The 18,031-nt window shown below is 40.5% G+C and overlaps 1 protein-coding gene across 1 annotated transcript in view; it reads right to left on the bottom strand.

The window, feature by feature from the left end:
* The window catches only part of LOC122539626 (rho GTPase-activating protein 23-like), a 285,601-nt gene that overhangs the window by 62,697 nt on the left and 204,873 nt on the right, over positions 1-18,031 (bottom strand). The window contains exons 16-21 of the mRNA XM_043674624.2: positions 15,989-16,113; positions 14,951-15,106; positions 14,457-14,535; positions 8,775-8,848; positions 6,282-6,371; positions 1,535-1,660 (exon numbers count right to left, since the gene is read on the bottom strand). Coding sequence (XP_043530559.2) covers positions 1,535-1,660; positions 6,282-6,371; positions 8,775-8,848; positions 14,457-14,535; positions 14,951-15,106; positions 15,989-16,113 — 650 coding nt within the window. The remainder of the gene's footprint in view (positions 1-1,534; positions 1,661-6,281; positions 6,372-8,774; positions 8,849-14,456; positions 14,536-14,950; positions 15,107-15,988; positions 16,114-18,031) is intronic.

Genomic DNA, 18,031 nt, shown 5'->3' with positions numbered 1-18,031 from the left:
TTAACTGAAATATGACTATTGCAAAGAAATACCAAATTCTAAAGATTTTAATAGATATTGATAGTATTGAACATACCAAATCAGATCTCTTTCATGCACACATTACATATTTAATCTCCGAAAAGTTTGTCTGTCATAAACTTATGCTAAACTAAGTGCCTTATGCTTTTGTTAATTTCTTTCCTCCTACTATATTCAACGAATATGCACAGCTGAATTGTTGAAATTACTTCAGTTCAAAACATTTTCTCACACTGGAAAATGAACAATGAGAGCATGGCCTTGGGAGAATTCAGAAAATGTGGATAAATCAGTAAACTGAACTGGTTTAAAGCTCAAGACAAACGATAAAGAAGATTAGTTATAACCAGAGCTGAAAATGTGTTGCTGGAAAAGCGCAGCAGGTCAGGCAGCATCCAAGGAACAGGAGAATCGACGTTTCGGGCATAAGCCCTTCTTCAGGAATGAGGAAAGTGTGTCCAGCAGGCTAAGATAAAAGGTAGGGAGGAGGGACTTGGGGGAGGGGCGTTGGAAATGCGATAGGTGGAAGGAGGTCAAGGTGAGGGTGATAGGCGGAGTGGGGTGGGGGCGGAGAGGTCAGGAAGAAGATTGCAGGTTAGGAAGGCAGTGCTGAGTTCGAGGGATTTGACTGAGACAAGGTGGGGGGAGGGGAAATGAGGAAACTGGAGAAATCTGAGTTCATCCCTTGTGGTTGGAGGGTTCCTAGGCAGAAGATGAGGCGCTCTTCCTCCAACCGTCATGTTGTGATGGTCTGGCGATGGAGGAGTCCAAGGACCTGCATGTCCTTGGTGGAGTGGGAGGGGGAGTTGAAGTGTTGAGCCACGGGGTAGTTGGGTTGGTTGGTCCGGGTGTCCCAGAGGTGTTCTCTGAAACGTTCCGCAAGTAGGCGGCCTGTCTCCCCAATATAGAGGAGGCCACATCGGGTGCAGCGGATGCAATAGATGATGTGTGTGGAGGTGCAGGTGAATTTGTGGCGGATATGGAAGTTATAACCAGACCAATCAAATGGAAATAATGAAACAAAAATGTGAAAATAAGTGTTTGTAACAGAATTTGAAATTTTCCTTTATATTTGCTGGAATCATGATATCTCAAAGTCTCAATTATGAACATATATTAAAAGTGACCTATATATATATATATACACACCTTAATTTATTCTTAAAGCCTGGGTCAAACATGATCTCTAAGTTCGTTACTGCAGCTCTATGAAAAGTTGATAAATATGATCAGCAATCCAGTCTTTCCTGTGTAGGCACTAGCCAATCTACTTTGTGACATGCTGACCTAGCAATTCAGGCTACTAACATCAGACTGCCTTGAGAATAACACAGGTATAATCTTCATATCACCATTTAGGAGGTCTGGCGTGAGAAAACACCATTTGGCTCAATATATGCAGTCATCCAGAGTAATAATATCATTATTCCAGTAAGATTCTGTCCTTTGAAGCACTCTTTCCTAATTCCCCTCAAAAATAATTCAACCATCAACAGAAAGATTAAAAACTTACATGCTGTATTAAGGTTTCAATTATTTTGTACCGATCTTGCATGTGCGTCACCATGTCAATCATTTTGTCTTCAGATGTTCTGACTAGGGTAGGACCAAATACCAATGCTAAATTCCGTGGCTCCATCTGAGAAAGCAAAAAATGAAAATACAATATCAGATTGGGGTACAAATTTCTGTTAAGAAGAATCATGGGCATATTAAAAATATGAAACTATGCAGTGACTACTTTTTTTTTAAAATTAGGAATTAATATAGGAAAAGATACTGTTTAAAACCAAGGGACTGTGGAAGAACACATATGCTGTTTTCAAAACGGTGAGTTACTATAACTCATTACATGTTTGTCTGCAAGCTTACTTCATTCAACCAGTGACAGTGATGCCAGACATCTTGGCTCCATGGGCATTTTTGCCCAGTGACAAGACTTTTGATTTGTTCTTCAACCACAACCAGTTGCAGGTTTTCAGGAGTACACAACATGGCAAAATGTGATATTTAGTTCTTGCATTTTTGAGCAGAAACATCCAGCCTCTGAGGGCAGAAATATCACTGCCTCTTTCCCTTCTATGAGTGAAGAAGTAAAACATTATTTCATGCAGATAGCCATGCTCGCTCTCTCTCTCTCTCATTGCAAATTCCCTTCTTGAAAGGAGAAAGAGAAAACCCACATTCATAGACAATAAAAGGGTGAATCCTCAACCAGTTAACGAAAGATTGAGAATTAGTGTGTCCACAAATTCGGTCCTCCTCAAAGAGTTAAAAAAAATTAAAAGGGAACTAAACAAAAACACCTGATCAACCCCTGTAATCCTGGCAAGTGCCAGAACTGTGTTTCATTGACCTATCTTTGTTTATTCCCTACCTGTAACATTTGTAAACTTATCTCTTTGTATGTCTATTTGTTTACAGAAGGGATTTTGTTTTCCAAAAGGGGTAGAGTTTATACAGAATTTAGTAATATTTCATTCTTTCTGCCTTTGGTTAAAAACAATATATCTTCAATAGCTGTATTCTTTTTAAGGACAGAAACCTTTTAACTGGGTATGGCATTCAGGTAAACCTGAGACTTTGGATAGTTTGATTAAATTTTCACAGTTGTGACAACTCTAGGAAAAGTGGGGCTTGATTTCCAGTGCACGAGCAGAGTGACTCGTGACAAGACTCAATTTGATACAGTTACTCTTACTAAAAGATAATTACAGGGTGTCACAACATTATTTGATGATCCCATTATTTGATTTGATACTTGGGACTTTCATAGACTGAAATAATTCTACAATGTAGCTTAAAACACCAACAGGAAACTTGTGACCACACAATTGACCAAGTTTCAGGAAACTAATGTGGATTAGATAAGAGACAGCTGAGCTGCAATTCATATTATTCAGAGGCAATGAAACATGAAAGTAGTCAAGGATCCACCCCATTTAACCTATGATGAGGATTTTTTTCACAAGTTAGAGATGAAGTAGCACTGACAGAAACAAAAAGCTGGTATTTCAAATTTTTTTTTGGAAAAGTGCAATGGAAAACTGTAACGAACTGAAAAAGGCTCTTTTCTTTCTGGCTCTCAAAACAATCTAGAGACAACATTGACAAGAAAGAAGCACTAAGGGCCAAATCTTATCAGAAATCACTTTCGTCGAATTTTAAGGAGGATTTCTCTCAGCGAAGTTCAGTGGATTTTCTTGAGCTTTTGTCCTAAACCTGCTCGTGCACTGGAAATCAAGCCCCACTTTTCCTAGAGTTGTCACAACTGTGAAAATGGGCGGCATGGTGGCACAGTGGTTAGCACTGCTGCCTCACAGCGCCAGAGACCTGGGTTCAATTCCCGCCTCAGGCGACTGTGTGGAGTTTGCACATTCTCCCCGTGTCTGCGTGGGTTTCCTCCGGGTGCTCCGGTTTCCTCCCACAGTCCAAAGATGTGCAGGTCAGGTGAATTGGCCATGCTAAATTGCCCGTAGTGTTAGGTAAGGGATAAATGTAGGGGTATGGGTGGGTTGCGCTTCGGCGGGGCGGTGTGGACTTGTTGGGCCGAAGGGCGTGTTTCCACACTAAGTAATCTAATCTAATCATACAGTACAGAATAGGCCCTTCGGCACTGTGCACCACTACGCTACTCTAAATCTGCACTAGCCTCACTTTCCAGCTCTTGACCCATAGCCTTGAACATCATGACATTTTCAAGTGCTCATCCAAATACTTTTTAAGCATTGTGAGGTTTTCTGTCTCAACTACCCTCCCAGGAAGTGTGTTTCAGATTCCCACCACACTCTGGGTGAAAAATGTTTTGTTCAAATCCTCTGAAAACCTCCTGTGTTTCACCTTAAAATCATGACCCCATCATTGACCTTTCAATTAAATGAATAGCTGCTTTGTTTATGTCCCTGTCTCATGCACTTCAATCAGGTCCCCTCGCAACCTTCTCTGCTCTAAAGAAAAACGCCCAAGCTTATCCAGCCTCTCCTCATTGCTAAACTGCTCCAACCCAGGCAAAACCTGGTCAATCTCCACTGGACCTCTGTGATGCAATCACATTCAATCTGTAGTGTAGTGACCAGAACTGCACATAGCACTCCAGCTGTGGCCTATCCAAGACTTCGTACAGCTCCACTTTAACCTCTCTGGTTTTATAATCTAAGTTACAACTGATAAAGGCATGTGTTCCACATGCCTTTTTAACTATACAAAAAATCTATTCTGCCACCTTGAAGGACCTGTGAAAAATCACTTAAAATCCCTCTGTTGCTCTCAGCGACCTGCCATTCAGTGAGTACTCCCTTGACTTGTTACTTCTTCTGAGAGTTTACACTTGAGCACTACAGTGTGAAGATGTCTGAAATACTGTGCAGCTAGGCTTTAAAAATGATACCTGAGGTGTGAAAGCTGAAGATCCTGGTGATGATGAGCACTTTTGCTTCTCCAGCCACACAAGAGGGGTGGCCAAGAACTCAATTATATAATTGCGGTAGGGTGAGTGGTGGAAGATTGCATGAGAAAAGTCACTCTGGGCCATGGCAATCCAGGTGCCAATGATCTCATTTACCAAAACATAAATGGAAAAATGGAAATATTCTGTCCTTGATGCTGAGCATGGAGCAGCAGAATAACAGCATAGGAAACTAATTCACCAGCGCACACTTATCAGCGTTAAATTCCATCTACCCAATCCATTTATATCCTCCTGTAACCTAAGATCTTCTTCCTCATTATCAACCACCCAGCTAATCTGTGTCATTGAACCAGGTTTTCTTCTCACCTCATTAACAAGGGTATCATACCCTTATGGTGCCCCACTTGACTGATGGTATCCCAATTCCTCAGATCCCTGGTGCTGGTGCCATATTTATAAAGGACTTTCTGTACCTGGTCAAGTGCTAGCAGATCAGTTAGCCCTGCTAGGTTTGTGACACCTAACCAGGACAAGGCAGACAAGAGGAGATTGGTATCCTGCCTTGCAGCAAGGGACCTGGAAGTCCTGGTGGACATGATCTTCCCCAGGATTAGCAGAGGAGGTCACACCAGATCTTGCCAGTTTGGTCCTATGTTGCCACCAAGATCAATGTAGTATCAGCTGCCTGAAGGAATGGTCGACAGTGCCACTAGGTGAATGATCTCTTTGTTCATCAAGGTAAGTGCCACGATCTTCTATCTGCTATCTTACATTCACCCTGTCTCTGCTTCTTCACCCACCTCCCACTAAGACTGATGATCTACCATTCTCACTATTGCATGCAGGATCTTTCCTCACTTCCTCTTAACATTTTAACTCCTCATACCAATAACACTACATATGATCTCTCCGCTGCCTCCTGACTCACTTTAGATTTTGTGGCAATTCGACACAATTGAGTGGCTTACTAGGCCAAATGCAATGTAGAGAGTCTGGAGCCAGGTAAGGATGACAGATTTTCTTCTCTAAAAGCCATCAGTAAACCTGATGGGTTCTTATGACAATCACCAACGATTGCTACAAGGTTAACTTTTAATTCCAGATATTTTACTGAATTCAAATTTCACTATCTGCGATGGTGGCTTTCAAACCCAAATGCCCAAAATAACAGCCTGGATGTCTGGAACACTCGTCCAGTAACATTACCACTAGGTCATCACCTCGCCAAAATTTGGCACTTGAGCACTACAGTGTGAAGATGTCTGAAATGTTGTGCAGCTAGGCTTTAAAAATGATACCTGAGGTGTGAAAGCTGAAGATCCTGGTGATGATGAGCACTTTTGCTTCTCCAGCCACACAATTCCCAAGAGGGGTGGCCAAGAACTCAATTATATAATAGCGGTAGGGTGAGCGGTGGAAGATTGCATGAGAAAAGTCACTCTGGGCCATGGCAATCCAGGTGCCAATGATCTCATTTACCAAAACATAAATGGAAAAATTCTGCCCTTGATGCTGAGCATGGGGCAAAAGAATAACAGCACAGGAAACTAATTCATACATGTGCACTATGTGTGAGGACACAGATTCAAACAGTATAGGAGACTAATGTACAAATTCTTTCCAAAACCTACAATCTTTCTTTTCTCTTTCAAAATAATCCATCTAACTATTCGTTAACAACAGGTCTGACAGTCTCCAAACATGTTCCACATTACTGTTTGGCACTGTAAGCTGATACTAGATTCAATAATTCGCAATGTATGCATAAAATACTGTGGAAATGGCGATATTAACTTTGGTACTCAAACAACAGTCAAACTGTGAAGATTATAATTCACAGGGCTCAGGATACCTTGTTCTTTTCAGAATGATCTGCTACGGTCTTCAGGTGTCCTGTGAGGAACTTCAGGGTTTCAAAATAATTTTCCGGTAAATTTCGAAGCTGAAATAACATAAGTCTTATAACTACTCAACAATGCACTCCATTACTACAATTCTAATGAGTCTAAAGCCTAAAACATAAGTGTTTCATTTAAGTTTCTCACCTGTACAGAAATAAAAAAGTTGAAGTAAGTAGCAGGCATTGGATAAGGTGACAGATCAATGGTTATTGCAGACATTAAAAGCTCATGGTGTAGGGGATAATCTTCTGGTGTGGATGGGACATTTGCTAGCTAGCAAGGAACCAGGAGTAGGTACAAATGGGCCATTTTACATTTGTCAAGATGAATCAATTGGGGTTCTACAGGGATCACTGTTGGGACTCTTGCTGTTTGTGGTATATATAAATCATTTAAATTGGAATATACAGAGTTGATTAATAAGTTTGCAGATAATATGAAAACTATTGGGGTGATAAATAGTGAAGAGAAACAGTCTGAGATTACAGGAGGATATAGACAGGCTGGTTGGATGGAGGTAAAAACAATGACTGCAGATGCTGGAAACCAGATTCTGGATTAGTGGTGCTGGAAGAGCACAGCAGTTCAGGCAGCATCCAAGGAGCTTCGAAATCGACGTTTCGGGCAAAAGCCCTGGTTGGATGGACTGTGGCAAATGAAATTCAGGGTAGTGTGAGGTGATGCACTTTGGTAAGACAAAACAAAACAAGGATGAACATGGGGCCATGGGGAGCACCAAGTACCAAAGGAACCTCAGTGAGTATGTACACTGGTCCCTTAAGGTAGCAGAACAGGTAGATAAAGTGGATCAGAAGGCATATGGGATACTTGCCTTTATTAGCCAAGGCACAGAGTTTAAGGGCAGGGAGGTGATACTGGAACATCAGCTACCGTGCTGTGTTTAGTTCTGGAACCCACATTATAGGAGGCATAAGACTGCACTAGAGAGGATGCAGCGGAGATTTACCATGATATTGCCTGGTCTGGAGAGTTTTATGGAGAGATTAGATAGACTGGGGCAGAGGAAACTGAGTGGGGAACATGATTGACATGTATAAAATTATAAGTGACATAGACAAGGTAGACACGAAGAAACATTTCCCTTTGGTGCAGGGATCAATGACTAGAGGGCATAGAAATAAGGCAGGGGGTTTAGAGGGGATATGAGGAAAAATGTTTTAATCCGAAGGCTGGTGGGAATCTAGAGCTCAGTGCCTGTAAAGGTGGTAGAGACAGAAATCCTCAATGTTTAAGAAGTATTTAAATGTACATTTGTAATGCCAAGGCATACATGGCTACCAGCCAAGTGCTGGAACATGTGATTAGAATAGTTAGGAGCAAGTGTTTGACTGGTGCAGACTTGATGGGCTAATGGCACTTTTTTCCTGTGCTCCAGAGCTCTATTACTCTATTGATATTATTTATTAGGAAGGGAATTGAATATAAAGTAGTAAGATTATGCTCGAGTTATACATGGCATTGGCAAGATCACATTTGTTGTTCTCATTCATTCCTGGGACGTGGTCGTCACAGGCTAAACCATCATTATTTCCCAAGCCTAATTGCCCAGAAGACAGTTAAGAATCCACCACATTGTTATTGGTCTGGAGTCACATCTAAGCCAGACCGGGTAAGAATGGTTTATTTATTCCTCCCAAGGACATGAGTAAATTAGATGGGGTTTTGTAATGATCAATTGCAGTTACACCATTGCTTTAGGTTCATTTTTTGTTTTAAAAATTCCAAATTTAAAAGAAATGAAATTCTAAATATTGGAAACAGTTCAGAGAAGATTTTCTAGAGGAAACTTGGTTTGGGCAAGTTAACATTTAAGGAAAGGTTGATTAAGCTAGGCTTGAATCCATTGGAGTTTAGAAAGAGTTAGTGGCAAGTTGATTGAAATGTATAATTCTTTGAGGTTTTGACAGGATAGTGTGAAAATATGTTTTCTCTTGTGGGAAAATCAAGAACTCACTGTTTGAAATATGGTGTTGAACTGTTTCTTACAGATGGCTATGAGTCTTTGGAACTTGCAGTCGGCAGTCAGAATAGAATCTTTGAGTTTTAAAGCACAGATAGATAGATTCCTGATAACCAGGGCATAAGAAGTTATCATAGATATGTCAAAGTATGGAGTAATTAGATGGAATCGATGACAAAATGTGGAGTAATTAATAGGAACACTGTTTAATTCTCAGCACTGCACTTTAACCAGTCTTGGAGAGGTATCTGAAATGAAGTAACTCAGTTATATGGAAAAACTACAGAAGTTGGGACTGATCTTCTTAGAAGAAAGGAGTTTGTAGTTAATTTTAGAAAAGGATTTAAATGATGAGATTCCAATAGAAACTGCGTTAATTGCAAATACAAGTACATGTATAGTTAACTAGAATTAGAATATACTCGAGGAGCTATAGTGAGGATATGTAATCTATTGGATTTACCAGTTTCTTAAATCTTTGAAGTCTTTCTGCCGCATCCTCCAGTCTGTTGGTTTCAATGAAATCATTGTATTTATCTGTAAAGTACAGGGAACATCAATATATAGTTAGCCATTTTGCAACTTGGTTTTGCTGGTATTGCCATCACATCTGGGTCAGAAGCACACTTTTGGCTGATCTCAAACTACAACGGGTGTAAACGGGAGGTCAGCCTGAAGAACACTGCAGAAAGCAAAACACAAAGATTTCGTGATTAAATCAATGCACAAGAGGAAGTAAACTAGGCCTGTTGATGGAGATAATATGGAAACACTGAAGTTTCTCTCAAGGTCAAATGAGATGTGACTGGGTTCAGTTCTTATGTTGGTTCAGGCTGACTGGTGACTAGGTGGAAGAATAGAATTGGTAACTGGGGAATGGTATTTATGATTAGTGCTGAAGCAATAGTTTCAATTTTCCTATTGCATACTTGGAGACCTCAATGCCAAATAAGCTGTCTGACAACACAGAGACATAGAATATGTCAAAAGACGTGGTTATTAGGTACAGTGTGATGTCTTCAGCATACACAAAGCTTTATCTTTGGATGATATCATCAAGGGCTAGTTTGTTGATAAGATACAGGAGGAGTTCAAGGCTGGATCGTTTGGGGACTTCAGAGACAAGGGTGCATGGTGAGGAAGAGAAGCCATTGCAGGATATTATCCGGATGCTCAAGAACTAACTGCATTTACAAACCACCTTTCATAACCTCAGAACATCCTAAGCATTTATAGTGAATGAAGTACAGGGCAACCCCGTATCTGCGGGTACCCGTGGCTGGAACATATTATAGGGAATATTCCGGAACCAGGGACCAGGAGGCTGCTGCGAAGGTAAGCTTCCCATTTAAATGATGGTCCATGGTTTTGGGCTTCCACGGTAGGTCCTGGAACGTATCCTCCGCGGGTACGGGGGTCTACTGTACTTGTTTACATTTTTCATAGTTGTGATGTAGGTAGCCAGTCAAGGACAATATCATCCAACTGGAGATTAAAGACAATTTGGAGGACAATGGATTGGTTAATCTTGTCAAAGGCTGTAAACAAATCAAGATGGTTGAGGAGGAATGGTGCACTTTTGGTAACAAGTCGCAAAGGTATAATTTAACATTTTTAAAATTCTTTAAAGGGGTGTGGGTATTGCTGGATAGGCCAGCATTTATTGCCTATCCCTAATTGCTTATAGGGCAGTTAAGAATAAATCACAGTGCTGTGGATCCAGAGTCACATGTAGGCCAGAACAGGTACGGATGGCGGATTTATTTCCTAAAAGTGACGCTGAGTAAACAAGATGGACTATTACAAAATAATTGCAATCAAGATACCATTTTTTTGTATTCCAGACTTTTATTCAATCTAAATTTCACTATCTGCCATGGTGGTATTAAAAGTCGTATGTCTGGTGCATTAGCCTGCATTTCTAGCCCTGTGACTTAACACTATGCCACCCCTTCCCACCAGGCTTAACTATGGACATTCCAGTCCTCTAATACAGTTGAAACCTGATAAGAAAGGTTCAAATACGGAATGACAAGATAGATTCTGGGACACAGCAAGACATTCAAAACTTGAGAAAACAAAAGAATGTGGGGTGGGAGTTTGCAACAGAAAGAGTTAACGGTGCATCCTTAATGTGTGTCATCAAATAACTTATAAACTTGAGTATTGCTGATAAAAACTCAGTCAGTAAGTTGGTTATTGCAAACAACCATTGGGAAATGCTATTCAATATGATCTGCCAGTCTTTGGGGCATATGGCCTACATACTTAGTATCACACACATCAGGTGCATATATAGATTATTTATTTGTGTAATTGGCATAGTCTCTTTTTGGTTGATGACAGCATCCTGTTTGTGGCAGTTTGTAGCAACTTGTGTTGCTAATCCATAGTAGCACTGAAAAACAGCTGGTTTCACTTGTTGCTAAATAATTTCTGATACCTTATCTTTTTGGAATAATCTGAGGTACATTGAAAACTTCTCAGAACCAAACAGTGACAAATTTAAACACATTAATAATTTTGCAAATGTTATCAAAACAAATTCTGATCATCTAACCATACCAAGCTAGCCTGCGCTTGCAAATCTCACAACACGATATCTGACATTAGACGTGATGTCATGATTAGGCAATATTTGGGTAGTTCTGAGAATATGAAAAATTATGCCACACTTCCATGTACTGGTAACTACATATTATTAATAACACTGGGCTTTGCTCTTTGTAGACTAAAAGAACCTGTACATACACTGCACCTGAATTAACCCTGAATGAGATGCTGAGACACCATTTGGTCTTACAACTGGCTCTGACTCACGTCAGGCCTCTTAAAGCCTCCTTTGTTGTCGTGAGTCCGCATACTGGCAGCAACTACAATGGCTTTTCAGCCTGGATCCAAGAAACATTTTAGACATTTGGTAGAGGCTCAGTTTTGTTTTGTTTTGGTGTTTGCTGTGGGCTGACCTATGGTCCCTTTGCTCAGCCTATGCCCTGCATGAGTATCCACGATTGCCTATATTCAAGTGGTATTCTCCAAGCTCATTCGGATAAGTGAGAGTGTCCTTTGAAATGCACTGTAGTTCACATGCTCCACTTACCACATTTTCTAATGACAAAGCCAGGTGTAGTGCTTTGTTTAGTTCAGTTGGGCTTCAGCTGAACGGTGTCTCAGGATCTCATTCAGGGTTAATCCAAAATCATATGCCTCTGCAAGTCATCTTAATCTCATCAAAAATCTGAATATGAATTCCCCTGGTTCTCAAACTGCCAAATAAAACCAATAGTGTCTCAGAATTAGGGGCTCTAATATTCCTTTTCTAAATCCATCAACTCTTGACAGGTTTTAGCGCTTGGTGCTGGAGGAAAGTTAGGCTGCTAATAACTGAAAATGCTGCAGTCCGCAAGAATTACTCGTGCTTTTCATCTGCCCCAATGTCATTTGCCTGGAATAAATAGCCATTTCTTTTCCACATATTGGGCCCAATGTTTGGCAGGATTGAATGGATCAAGTTTCCTGAATAAAGACATGACGCCAGACATGCTTACCCCAACTCAAAGACGACTGTTGCGAGCAAATTGTTTTTAGGAGCATACTGTCTTCTCTTGTCGCTCCTGAAATTACTATAGAGGCAGATATCTCATCACCAAGTCATCATTCATTTATAAGTGCATAATGGACAGGCTCTGACCAGCGAGCTCAGCTCTCGTCCCTTGAAACAAAGAGACTCTCTGAATCTCCTGTTTATATCTGTCAGCCAGGGCTCCCTGATTGGCCCAGGTTAACAACCCCAATCAAGGATCTCATGGTCAATGAGATCCACCTGGCCTTTGTTCCAATGAGTAAAGTTTCAAAGAAGAACTTTCAAGTACAGTGGCTATAATTTAAACAAAGAAGCCAACATGTACATAGCATGAGAAAATAATACCAAGGAACTGTGGTTGATGGAAATGAGAAACAAAAACAGAAGTTGCTGGAGAAATTCAGTAGGTCTGGCAGCATCTGTGGAGAGAAAGAGTTAACATTTCGAGTCCAGTGACCCTTCAGAATGTGTGCATAGTATGATTATTTAAAAGCAATGCAATGAATTACTGGTTAATTTGCTCATTTGGTTGCAGAGAATTTGAGTAATGCTGAAAAAAGCCATTGTAGTTTCTGCCAGTATGCGGACTCAAGACAACAAAGGCGGCTTAAGAGGCCTGACGTGAGTAAGAGAACTTATAGGTTGGTATCAAGGAAGATGTTCACTCTGGAAAGTCGGCCTACATGTGATTTGGGAGAGTTAAATTGTTTAGTAACATCCAAATAGTAAGTACTCAAAATAAATGTCTAGTTAAATGGTCACCCAATTCTCATGGGAGTTGATACTGGCACAGCTGTATCGGTGGTTGCAGAACCAGTCTTTAAGAAGATTCACTTTGCACTCTAACCCTTAAGTTTGCTCAAGACCTTGGCTAGACTGAGAACCTACACTGGGAAACTGTTGCAAATTAAGGGTACAACTGATTCCAGTTTTCAACGAGAAGGAGTTACTACTGATTGTAGCAAAAAGCTTGGGCCAAAGATTGATGGGGCAGAATTGGTTGAGAAAGATTCATCCTGAGCGGCTCAACATCTTCCGATTAGAAAATGGCTGCCTGAGTAAAGTCCTAATTAAATAGGCAGAGGTTTGTCAGGAGCCCAGACCTCCTTACATGCCGACCAGGAAGCAATTCCGCAATTCTGTAAGGCCTGCCCAGGAGGTTAGAAAGCGAAGGAATCATCAAACAAGCGCAGACTGTAGAACTGGTAGCACTGGTCGTATTGATTGTGAAGCCCGACAGCTCAGTTCATCTTTGTGGGGATTTTAAGCAAATGGTAAACTGCTTCTCACAGCTGGACAAATACCCAATCCCTCACATGGAGGACTTGTATGCAAAACCGGTGGGGGGGGGGGGCGTCTGGCCTTCATGAAGCTGGACATGAGCCATGTATATTTGAAATTGCAACTATATGAGGGGTCTCAGAAGCATGCCACAACTAATACCCATTAGGATTTGTACCAATATACAGGACTGCCATTTGGGGTATCATCAGCCTGTGCCATTTTCCAGCAGATCATGGAGAACATTTCCCAGATATAGCTCCAGTAGAATTGCTGACGGGGATAAGACTCCACACCAGGTTAAACCTGACAACAGCAGGAATGCCAATGCTGGCCACATGCCTCCTCTAAACGAAAGACAGAGTTTACTTCAGGGGACAAACTTTGGTGTAAAAACCATAAAAATGGCCCACCATGGCTTTGAGGCAAGGTTGATATGAGGTCAGGTCCCGTGACATACAAAGTTTGGGTAGGGGAGGCAGTCCTGAACAAACGTGGATCACATGAAAGCTGCTACTTTTGCAGACAAGGCAGGAGCAAAACATACCTGGCACCTCAGATCAGCCAGAAAAGGTTGTCAGAAACTCCGTCTAGCGTTGAAGAAATCTCAGAGTCTGAGATGGCTGCAGCTTTGATACCGTTACTACCTGAATAAGTGGAGGAAACTCTTCCAAGACATTCTGGGTGCAAGAGACAGGCTATGGTTTGATACACGCCACCCATGTCCAAGTCGGAGGAACTGGACTTGGGACACAAACATCCCAAGAGAAGCTACAATGAAAAGAACAGGCCTACACCTCTGGACCTTTTTGGGATGTGGGGGGGAGGAAGTGGAGGTGCGAGCAATGTAGTAATTGGAATGAAGGTGCGGTGGATCTCCTTAATGGAGATCCTTGATTGGGGTTGTTAACCTGGGCCAATCATGGAGACCTAGCTGACAGACATAAACCAGAGATTCAGAGCATCTCTTCATTTCTAGAGACTGGCTTTAAGCTGGCTGGTCAGCACCTATGCACTGTATACATGTAAATAAAGGGTGACTTGGATACAAGATGCCTGGCTCCTTGGAGTTATTTCGGAAACATTTTGGCACATTGGTCAAATGTGAAAATGCATTAAATAACTGAAAAACTTTTTTTTTTAATGTGAAACTTAATGGATCATTTTAAACAACTTTACAACTACAGGTTTCAACTTCCTTAAAAAGACATTTATTGCTCTAACTTTAGTATAATGACTGTTACCTAACTGAAAACAATACAGTATTAATGATTTACTCACCATCTGTGAAGAGAGGCTCAGGAAGCTTTCGGAAGAACAGTTTAAGCAAACTGCTAATCACGTTCAAGTCTTGCCATTTCTGCAAAGACAAAATTACTCAATACAGACAGCCATTATGTGCCATTAGACACTACTCAAATATAAATCACACTGTTAACCATTCTTTTGTGGAATATAGAAACTACAGTAGAAAATTGCCACTACGCATCACAGATGCCTCCTTGAAGGTATGATTCAAATTTGAAGTTTCTTCTATCTATCTAAATGAACAGTTCTAAATGATGTTTAGCTTTTACTCATGGTCACCACAGCTACAGATTGTGGTTAGAGGCTGATATTCAACAGAGAGCACTTCGTACAGTCCTATCAGAAATGTGAGCAAACTGTTAACGGTTCTTAGCTAATTTCCTTTAAATATACCTCTAAATTACTGATGAACGTACAAAACAAGAAAAAGGGGTAGTAATGTGCTTGTAGAAGAATCAGAAGCTTACTTCTTCTGAGGTATTTAGATCAGTCATTCCCTTATTCAGTTGTTCTTGTAGGCTGGAGACCATGGCATTGTTCCCTGGTACCCTATAGATCCCTGTGTACTCCAAACCTTTCTCCTCCACCAACTTGCAACATACCTCCACTATCAGTGGTATAAACTGAAAGAACAAACACAAACACACAAATACTTGAACAACATGGTTAAATATTGCAGTGTGATGGCTTCACTAAGTCTAAAATGGAAACAAATAATAGATGAAATTATATCCATCACCACCAAAACAAATTTAAACAAGGGACTTACATTTATATTTTTCACTTGACCTTGGGATCTGTGCATCTCTAGCAAGGCCAGAATTTCTTGCTCATCACTGACTAACTTTAAGAAGATGGTACTAAGTTATCTGTTTCAATGGCTGATGTACCCACAAACATATTTCCTGTAGTGGCCTGATACAAGTGAGTGGCTTGGTAGCTGTTTCAGAGGACAGTTAAGAGTCAATTAACTGCTGTGGATGTGCGGAAAGGTAGAATACCATTCCAAAGGATATTAATGAACCGCATGAATATTTATGGTAATCCAATCATTTCAGGGTCATTAATAAATTAAACTAACATTTCATTCCAGATTTGTTAATCAAACTCATATTTTTCTATCTTCCAAGAAAGGATTTGAACTTATGCCTCCAGAGCTTATTCCATGTCTCTAGACAATTAGTTCAGTAACATTACAACAATGCTATAAACCCCTAATCACTAATGCTCATGACATAGTAAAACATGTTATGGCACTCACAGCAATCAAACAAAATTTGGTACCAAGGCAAAGCTACTAACAAGGTAGTAGGACTAGAGATCCAAAACTTGTTCAAAGAGTTTAGTTTCAGAGTGTCTTAGAGGAGAATTAGATTGAGTGACGGAGCGACTTAGGGAGAGAAAACTACAGCAGGAATAAAACCCCAATTAAAATACTAATCAGGTATCTATGTCAAGGTGTTAAAGTGTGAATACTCACAGCCTAGTAAAACACAGCTAATTACCTTGTTATTTATACCAGGTTGACACTCTTCTAATCGAACACCAAAAGCTGCTCCTGAAACTGTTTTCTTGGCTTTCTTCATTATGTTCAACCAAGAACTCTTGTCCTTCGAAAGACTACTTTCATCTGGAAAAATAAACAGGCAGCCAAAATGTGAAACCTAAGCCAGATAACTTTATGTGGAAGGTTCAGTCAGTAATTGTACCGTCGTCGCTTCTTCCAGGTGATATTTAACATGTGGGAGTACTGACTAATCAGGTGCTATAAGGCTTTGTGGGGTCTACGGTCCACGGTAAGGAAAACTGGAACACACCTTCCTGACTGTATCACACTGTACTGCTACCCATGTTGGGTCTGTCCTTCTGGTGGGTATTGTCTGGGATGTTGTGTATTAAGGGTGAATCTAAGAACATGACTGTCAGGCATAAGTAATCTGTGGGATAGCTCACCCAAATCAGGGCGCTCACCCCCTAGATATTCGCAAGGAGGACTTTGTTGGTCAACAAGACTGTGTTTCTGAAGCATTAGTCAATGCCAGGTTGTCAGTCTGACTTCATTTTATTTCCTTTCTAGCAACTGAGACAACTGAATGGCTTACTAGGCCATTTCAGAGGAGAAAGTGAGGACTGCAGATGCTGGAGATCAGAGCTGAAAAATGCGTTGCTGGAAAAGCGCAGCAGGTCAGGCAGCATCCAAGGAGCAGGAGAATCGACATTTTGGGCATGAGCCCTTCTTCAGGAAGGAGCCTTCTTCATGAGCCCTGAAGAATGGCTCATGCCCGAAACGTCGATTCTCCTGCTCCTTGGATGCTGCCTGACCTGCTGTGCTTTTCCAGCAACACATTTTCAGCTAGGCCATTTCAGATGAAAGTAAAGAATCAACCACATTACTGTAGGTTAAGGATGGCAGTCTGCTTTCCTCAAGGACATTTGTATATTTGTAAGCTAAGTAATTTTCTAATTAAATTCAAATACTAAAAAGAATGAATATCATCATTTTAAAAACAAAAGCAGTGTTCTGCAGTGTGCTATTATGGTGATATGTGATCATTTACTAAGGGAAGTGAGGTGAGATTTCTTTTGAAGTAGAGTCACTGGACCCAAAATGTTGACTGTTTTCTCTCCACAGATGCTGCCAGACTTGCTGGGTTGCTCCAGTAATTTCTGTTTATGTTTGAGATTTCTTCTGATTGTAGCATGTTAGCAATATCATAAATACAATGGGCATATTTCTTCTAATTTTTATTCTCAATAAAAAACTTTAAAACTTTTATTTATTTTCTATTCATACAAAGATCCTCAGTTTTGCAATACAAGCAAAATGTAGTTAGTGATCTTTGCCACAGGCAAACTCTCAGAAGTAACAAAGAGAAGGTCATATTGAATTCTATGATAGGCACTGCTTCTCTAGTATTGCTCAACTGCATTCCCAGCAGCATACTTGGCTGGAAAGCACAACAACTAATTAGTTAGTAACTCTTAAAAGTTGGGGGAGGAGGTTAATTCCATGGATCCAGCTTTGGTTATAATGAAAATTCACCTAAAATTTAACTACTAATACTTCTGCATTAGTACATACTGATGAGAATTGAGGAAGAGAGTATCACAAACAAATTTTTGCAATCTAGTTGACATTTTATAGATTTCTGTAAGATTTAGACTGTGCAGTTTGGAAGTGGATTAGAGGCATCCCAACTACTAACAAGGTCATCCCTTCTCAGAATTTGAAAGGAATATTTGGATCTAATGGATATTAAGAAAAGGAGTATGTCATAGGCCGGATTATATCTGCTTTTTAAAAAAAAACACAAATTTCACTTAAAACCATTGCAGAATTAAGGATTTACAGATTTTCGGAACAATTTCTCTTCATTTATTCCTTGTTTCCAAGGTAACCCAAATCTTTTTCAGATGGGTAGGGAAGTTACCTGCTGACAAGTCTTTGTGCAACAATATCCTCAGCTGAAGCAACACTCTTCCATTTTTCTTCCCTCTCTGTGGAGGTCTGTGAAGCATGAAGACACTATAGTGCTTGGAACAAGAGT

This window comes from Chiloscyllium plagiosum, unplaced genomic scaffold (genome assembly GCF_037043375.1).
Source record: "Chiloscyllium plagiosum isolate Xiang-an unplaced genomic scaffold, Cpla_swu_hap1 HiC_scaffold_32, whole genome shotgun sequence".
Taxonomy (NCBI): Eukaryota; Metazoa; Chordata; class Chondrichthyes; order Orectolobiformes; family Hemiscylliidae; genus Chiloscyllium; species Chiloscyllium plagiosum.
Note: the sequence above shows the minus strand (reverse complement) of the source record. Positions and strands in the feature narration are given on the sequence as shown.